Raw genomic sequence first — 8003 nt, forward strand, 5'->3', positions numbered from 1 at the left:
AGGCTGCTGTGTGCAGGCTGATGGGCTTGCTCCTGGCCTCGAGGACTGTGCGGCCCTCTCCGCTCCTGGGACCATACGGGGTGCTTTTCTAGTTGATTGTGCGTCTGGGTAGATGGCCTATGGCCATTGTGCAGAATTTTAGGGGTGCTTTGCCACCGCTTTGGCCTCACCAGCTCTCGGAGATGGGCCCACAGCTTAGGGTGGAGATGGGGTCAGATGCCAGACTCCCAGCCCAGGTGAGCGGCGGCCTGTCTCGCCTTACTCTGCTGAGCAGCGCTGCGAGGGTGACGTGGGCCCTGGGGCTCTGTGGGCCCAGTGACACAGACCCCTGGGAGCCCCTGGCTCAGGGCTGGGCTCGTGCGTGGTGATTCTGCCCGTTAGTTTCCTCTCAAGAGAGTCATGTCGTGTCTCTTCTCCATGAGAAGCCTCTGCCGTCCCTCTTTGCCATTGAGGTTACTGGTCTTGGCGTTGATGCCCCAGCAGGGTCTTGGGGCTCCTGGGCTTGGGCAGCAGGTGCAGCCAACCTTCCTGGGGCCCCTCTGACCCGCGCTTCTGGCCTCCAGGTGAAGGAGTCCCTCTCTCCCCCGCAAAACTCAACGGCAGCGACAGCTCCAAGAGCCTCTCGCCCCCGCCCAGCAGCCCCCAGCCCAGCTGGATCGCCTCGCCGCCCCACGACCCCCAGTGGTGCCCGGGCGACTCCACGGACTCCTCGCTCAGCAGCCTGTTTGGTGAGCGCGCGGCACCGGCCCGGGCCTGCAGGGCTTCCACCGGGCCACCTGCTGCTGGTGTTTTTTTTCAAGGGGGTTTTATTTTTTGTTTTTGAGTTCATTTGTTGTTTACTGAGGCATGTTTTACACATGGGAAAACATACTTTTAGTGTAGAGTTCAGTAAACTTTGACCCTCGTAACCCCCTTGTAACCCACAACCCAATCAAGACACGGAACATTCCATCACCCAGTAAGTTCCCGCACAGCCCTTCCTAGTCGGCCCCGGTGACACACCCCTGCCCCTGCCGCAGACCTTCTGGCACTTGCAGCCCTGGGCTGGCAGGTCCGAGGGACGCGCTCCTGCTCACTGCCCTGGGCGGTCAGCACAGCAGGAGACGTGCCCGGCCTCTTCCTACAAGGGCCAAGCTCGTGCCAGCCTGGGATCGCGTCTGACGATGCGGATGCGTGCCACGTCAATATAAATCACGAGTGACCAGTTAAACAGAATCAAGTATGGGCAGGGGCAGTCGGGTCCAGGCAGGGGAACACTGTGGGGTCCTGGAAAGATGTGATCAATGTGCCTCTAGGGAGCCCTCCAGCTCGCGTGAGAAGAGCCAGTTGGTGGCACAACACCTCCAGGTGCAGGTGCCGGGAGGGGCCTGGGAGTGGCCTGGCGTGGCAGCTCACTCCAGCTGCAGTCAGCCCGAGCCGGGTCTCCTGGTGTTCCCCTGGCCTTCTCCCTGCAGCGAGCTTCATATCCCCCGAGAAGAGCCGCAAGATGTTGCCGACCCCCGTGGGAACCAACAGCGGCACCTCCTTGCTGGGCCCCAGCCTGCTGGATGGAAACTCGCGCGACTCGTTCGTGTCCAGGTCACTGGCCGACGTGGCGGAGGTAAGCGCTTTCTGCCTGCCCTGCACGCCCCGCCCTTGCTTCAGGTCGCCAGGTCCCTCCTGCAGACCTGTTTTCTCGGGGGGCTGTGGAGAACCCCTCCCCAGCATCGAGGGGCCAGGAGAGAGCACGGACAATCTAGGCTTCAGTCTCAGGCTTCGCTGGCGGGGGGTGGGGGGGGTCTGGCAACCCCTGGCCAGCTCTCGTTCCCACCTGGTGCAGGTGCAGCTGACCGCTGAAGGCACCAAGTTGGGCGAGCCTGCCGCCAGCCAGAGCAGGGCTTGAGTCTCACCCTGTCATTGCACCAGCTTTGTGCTCAGTGTGCTCACTGTAAAGTGCTGTGGCCATTCGTAGGAGAGCAGGTGGCAGTTAAGCAGTTGTCATCAGGGTAGCCTTACAGTAGAGGACCTCACCCAGCGTCTCCCATCCAGCTGGCTCCTCCACGGTGGGCCTGTGGTCCTCAGCTGTTGCTGAAAGGCAGCGTCCCTCCTTTTTCTGGCCGGTGGCCTGGACCTGTAGCCACCTGTGCATTCCTCAAACAGCGTTTGGGTGGCGTGTGGAGATAGCAGGGCTTTCAAAGGTGTGGCGTTTACCAAAGGAGGGAAAACAGGTGTCTGGTTCACTGTGAGGCCTGGACAGAGGTACAGCACAAGGGCGAGAGCAGGGAGCCCTGCAAAGCCCAGGAGGGCAGTTCCCTGACGCTGGTTCTCCAGGACTTGAAGGTGCTCGTGGCTCTTACTCAGCAAAGACTTTGTGGGCAGATACTTGAGGGGAACCCTGGGTCAAATGAAGTTATGCCCAGCACCTTCCCGTGGATCCACAGCTTTTCCAGTCTACTGACGCAAACCGTCGGGCTCGAGAGGTGTGAACGAGAAGGCTGTGGAAAATTCTGAGCTGAGCCATGACCCGATCGAATATGTTCCTGAGCTACTGTGGAAAATTTCAGCCAAATGTACATGTAGACAGGATAACACAGTGACCCTCCCCTGCCTCCACAGGGCGGCCCCAGAACCGTTACTCAAGGAACCCCTTGTGGCAACAGGTCCCTTCCCTGACCTGCGTTTAGGCAACGCTCGGGCACCCACTGCTGGGAGCCCGGAACTCACTGTTTGGGGGTGGGCTTGGCAGTGCAGGGCCCGGCCCCACCCCAGACCTGCCGGCTCAGAAGCTGCGTTTCCAGCAGGACCCCCGGTGGCGCATGCACACGGAAGAGCAGCACGGGGGGGGGGGGGGGACATGTTTGACATTGGTGCAGTGTTAGGTCCATCCTGGGAACCGGCAGAAAAAAAGCCAGGTGTTGGGCCAAAGGGTCCCACTGAGAACTCTACACTGTGGTTACATTTTCTTAAGTATTAACTTTGTTTTTAGGGCATTTTTAGGTTTGTAGGAGAATGGCACAGAAAACTCCCAGATTCCACACCCCTCCACACACACACCCAGTTTTCCCCATGAGTAATATCTTGCATTAATGTGGTACATTTGCTGTGATTACATTTTAAAAATGGTCTTTGTCCTCTAAAATTACATTCTGAAACGTGGACACGGTGATCAGACGGCTGGGACTTGAGCAAAGCAGTGGGGCAAGGAGTGGGCTGGGAGGCCACGGGTTGGTGACAGTGGGAGCTGGTACTGAAGACATGGGGAGAAGGCCTCTGTTTGCTCTCCTTTTGTATTTGCTTGAAATCTCTCGTAGAAACTTTCATCTCATGCCATGGCTCTACACAGAATTTGCCAGAGGCTTCTTGTCCATTCTTTCTGTCATGCCATTCATTAACGTATATTTAGCCAGAGCCCCTACTCTGTCCAGGCCCTGCAACAGCAAAACAAGGGCTCTGCCCGTCCTGGGAAAGGAGGCAGACAGTGAACCATGAGGACAGGAGTCCCACGTGGTAAAGTCCTGGCGCCTGAGGTGCTGCTGGACTTGCGCTAGCGCCCGTGTCTCTCCCCTCGCCTCGGACGCTTGGCCCTGCTCCCTGAGCACCATCAGCCTGTTTCCCCGTTCCCACCCCAGGGCCTTTGCACTTGCCGCTTTCTCTGACTAGACCCGTGTTCCCCGCAGCTCACAGGCCACTCGACATCTAGCTCCACGACCCCCGCTGCTTCCCTTTCCTGCAGCCCCTCTCCAGTCTGTTTTGGCAACCAGGGTGTGTCCAGCACATGTTCGGCTCTCCAGACACCCCGTCAAGAATGAGCAGTCACACATGCTTGAGGCCATTCTGCAGTCTCTGCAGCTGCTGAGTGCAGCGCTAGCGGGGTGCGTCGGTGGTCCGTGGCCTGTAGTGCAGACAGCAGCAGGCACCAGTGATGCAGCCCCTGTGCCCTCTGCCCCGCAGGTGGTGGACTCCCAGCTGGCGTGCATGATGAATGAGAACAGCATCGACTACATCTCCCGGTTCAACGACCTGGCCCAGGAGCTGTCCATCGCCGAGCCCAGCCGCCGAGAGGTGCTGCTGGATGGCGGTGGGGGCGGCCCCCCAGTCAGCGACCTCTCCCAGTGACAGCGCCCCGTGGCAGGGACTCCCCGGGAGCTGCGGAGGAGGGTTTACCGGGCTGTTGGCCTGTGCTGTGGCTGCTGTGGCCCTCTCCCAAACTGGAGAAAACAGAAACAAAGCTCAGGTCCCCCACCCCCAAAAGATGGTCTGAACGGGGCACCTCTGTGTCCGGGAACGAGCAGCGTGTTCCAGTAGGCAGAGGACAGCGCTGGCCCAGGGCACGAGGACGGGCTCTCTGGTGTGGGCGCAGGGCCCCGCCCTTCCTGGGGTCCCAGGCTGGGATCTGCGGGGAGGATGCTGGGCCCATGCTGCTGCTGCGGTTGCCATGCTGGCAACCCCAGGCCCTTTTCTCGGGAGTGCCATGGTGTAGTCACTGCAGTGGGGGCCTTGACCTCGCCTCTCTCTGCAGGGAGGCCCCATGCCGCTGGGCTTGCTTGCCACCGGACCTCCGTCCCACTTCGTGTGTTCCCTCTGCGGAGCGACGGGCAGGCGGGAGGGGGCAGCAGGACCTGGTCTGGGCTCGGTTGGGTGCTGACCCTTGCCTAATGCTTCTCCATCTGGAGGTTTTGTTCTGACTGAATTAACAGGAAGGGAGCAAGGAATCATGTCTGATGCAGGTCACACAGACTTTTTAAAAACTCCTGCTAAGCTGACTGAAAACTGCTTTTCTTGGGTGTTAAGAATGAGGAGGCGTTGAGGTAGCGTGGAGCCCGTTGAGTTGTTTCCGTCCTGTGTCCCTCCGCAAGCTTCTTCCAGGTGATGTGGGAAGTCATCTCTGAATCAGGGGGAGCCCTAAGCACGAATTTGACTACAGATAAGACTCTCCTGATAAGGTTTCCAACTTTTGACACGTTAACATTTGGCATCTGACGTCAGTCCACTTCTGCAGAAAGTCAGGGCACGCCCTGAGGCTCAAGCTGAAGCCCTCGCGGTGCCTCAGCCCCATGACCTCCTGCTCTTCTGCCTGCTCAGACGCCTGGGCACAGGCAGAGCTCTCCAAACCATGTCCCTCTGGTGGCCATTCACTACCACAGCTGGTCCCGCGTCCAGTCTGCAGAGTGGAGCTCATGAGGGCCCCTCAGAGGCCGGCAGCCGCGGCTGGGGTGGTGGGCAGGTCTTTCCCGTGCCGCCCCTCACCTGCTCCTTCACGAAACAACTCCCAGCAGCCAGGACTGATTTGGGTTTTTTGACCCGCCAGAAGCTCCCACCATCTCTTGCCCACTCCCCCTGCACCCCCCACTGGCTTGCGGAGGCCACACAAGGAGACCGTTCTCACTCCTGCATCTCTAGCGGGTGCAGCTCCTCTAGACTGAAAACTTCCCCACAGAGCCAGCAGGAGGGTCAGCACAGGCAGTGGCTTCCTCCCTTCCGAGCCAATTCCAGGCACAAACGTCACTGACAAAAGCCAGCGTGGGCAGCTCTTCCTGGCTGTTAAGAAAACTGCCTGGAGGTGTGCGGGAGGGGCACATGGTGCCACTGTATCAAGTGGTACAGGCAGCAGCGTTCCAGCTGGAGAATACTTAAACTAGCACGCGCCCTGTGCCAAGGCAGCCGCTTCCTGACCTTCACACCTTGTCAGTTGGAACAGGTCCGCAGCTCTCGCTAGCCCGGGGCATCGGGCCTCGCTGGGCTGCAGGATGCCAGGCCCCAGGCCCAGCTCAGCCACTGAGGGTTTCCTCACGCATCCCTGGCCTCGGGCCCCAGGCACCAAGCAGCATGGCAGCCTCAGGGACAGGGCACCCAGTCGGTCTGGAGGGCAGGTTCCCTGGCTTTACTCAGTGACATCTCAAGGGAGGAACTCTCTAGAGAGGCAGGCTCTCTGCTTGGCAGCACCTCCTGCTCGGGCATCTGACAGACTCCATTTGGCCAGTGGCTTCCCGGGGGAGGCGGGTCAAGGAGGAGGGTGGGTGAATCTTCTCACATAATCAAGCCAGCACAATTCCAGGGAATTCCATTGCTTCTCTAGCAACCAGGCAGGTGTAGCACTTGCTTGCCATGACAAAGGGAAAATGATATCCTTTGTAGCAGAACAAAAATGGCTGCATTTTCTCCCGGCCCACATGAATATATATGTATAAAAACAGACCACTTCTAAAGGCTGGACTTTTCAGAAGACCCCAGCAGAGAAGGCTCACACCTCCCACCTTCCCCGCTACCTCTCCTTTGGAGGTTAGGACAGCCTCTGTGAGCCCATGGCTTCCCTTGTGCATTTGAGCATGTCAGGATGGAGATGAGATCGGTGTCTTAGGAAAATCTTTCCCTAGCCATGCTAACATCTGAGGTCTTTTTCCTGATTCATCTTTTCTAAAGGTTGAGGCTGAGTATCTCTGGCTAAGGGAGGTGGCAGTTCGGGCCCCAATTCTTCCCTGTGACTTTCACTGGCGTTCTCTCTCCAGGAGATACAGAGGCGAGTCCCTGAGCCAAGGCAGCGCCTAGTGCCCCCTTCTCTTGTCCCCATATCCTCTAGGTGTCGAGTGGGGTGTGGGGACATGGACATGTGTCACCTGCGTCCTTGCTTTCCCACATCTCTGGGCTCCTGGTCTCAGCACCCTGCCCTTACCGTTCCAAGCCACAGCCTCAGTGCTTGTGGTGTCCCCTCAGCTGAAGAGCAGCTTTGCCTGGACCACGATGAGTCCATGCTTGGTCTGCAGAGAAGTCATGGGTACAAGACGCTGGGAGCAAGTGGGGAGGAAAACAGGAGTCGTATTGTTTTAGAACATTTAGCTCTGTCAGATGTATTTGTGAGGAAGTAAGGCACTTTTTCATAAGGGAAAAAGGGAAGGATTTCAAAAAAAAAAACGAGGGAAATCCACAGCAAACCTTTTCCAACTGTCGAAGCTTTCCTGATCTTGCAGTAATTTGCAAGTCCTGTTAAGTGAGGGTAGCCTAAGAAGCACTACAGCACCCCATGCCCCACGTTCCACAGCAGGATGACCGGCTCTGGGGCTTCTGGTCTGGGCAGCAGAATTTTTTGCTGTTTCTTTTAATAGGTAAGCCATATCATCTAAGGTTTTCGGCTTGTTTGAGATGTGAATTTGTTTTATAGATTATAAATATACATATAGTGTATATGTATATAGCAGAATGCCTGTCCTTCCTGATTATTTTTTGTACCATACTGTAAATTATATTATTTATTCTTTACCAATTTTGGGAATAAAAGGTGTTTTGGTTATTTAATATAATAAAAGTGTTAAAATTCTTATGTTTAAATTTCCAGTTCAACTTGTAAATCTGTTTTTATTGTGCATAAATACATACTAATACTTGATTTAGTCATGGTTGTTTCTGCCCTTTTTTTAATAAAGTGTGCGCCCATAAAGCCGCCCAGGGCGTGAAACCTCTGAAATCAGTGGACGGGCTATGCACACCGCCCCCGGGCTTAGCATTGCAACTGCGGCGTGGGGGAGACGGGGCGACGCAGACGTGCCATCCGGGGCCGATCCTGGTTTCAGGGCTTCTGCTCCTAATGAACCCGAGGCCGGCTCCGCACACAGCACGGGCCGCGCGGCAGGGCCGGGAGCCCCCCGGGGCAGCGGTGCGCTCCCGCGAACAGACCGCCGCCGTCCCGGCCAGCGAGAAACCAACGTTTGCGGACCGACGGGCGCCCCACGCTCCTTGAAAAACAGGCCCAGCGATGGGGCGTGCGGCCTGGGGGCGCCCCTCCCCGGCCCCAGCCGCCCCGGGCCGTTTGCGGCGGGCCGGGGGTCCAGCCCCGACACAGGGCAGTGCTCCGGGCGCTGCGCCCCGACTGCGCGGGGCTCCGGGCGGGCGCGCGCGGAGAGGCCCCCAGGGCCAGGCGGGATCGAGGTGGGGCGGGCGCCGGCGCCGCGCGCCTCCTCCCTCCGCCCCCCGCCCCCCGCCTGCTGCCCGACGGCCCGAGCGGCGTCTGCGCTCACCAATCGGCTGCGTCG

General features: G+C 58.3%; 1 protein-coding gene across 4 annotated transcripts in view; it reads left to right on the plus strand.

Annotated features, from left to right (window-relative positions):
- The window catches only part of CRAMP1 (cramped chromatin regulator homolog 1), a 66873-nt gene extending 59907 nt beyond the window's left edge, over positions 1 to 6966 (plus strand). For all 4 annotated transcript variants that reach the window (XM_037814106.1, XM_037814104.1, XM_037814105.1 and 1 more), the window contains 3 exons: positions 564 to 728; positions 1455 to 1600; positions 3931 to 6966. In XM_037814106.1, coding sequence (XP_037670034.1) covers positions 564 to 728; positions 1455 to 1600; positions 3931 to 4095 — 476 coding nt within the window. In that variant the 3' untranslated portion in view covers positions 4096 to 6966. The remainder of the gene's footprint in view (positions 1 to 563; positions 729 to 1454; positions 1601 to 3930) is intronic.
- The last annotated feature ends 1037 nt before the right edge of the window (positions 6967 to 8003 follow it).

This window comes from Choloepus didactylus, chromosome 21 (genome assembly GCF_015220235.1).
Source record: "Choloepus didactylus isolate mChoDid1 chromosome 21, mChoDid1.pri, whole genome shotgun sequence".
Lineage (NCBI taxonomy): Eukaryota > Metazoa > Chordata > Mammalia > Pilosa > Megalonychidae > Choloepus > Choloepus didactylus.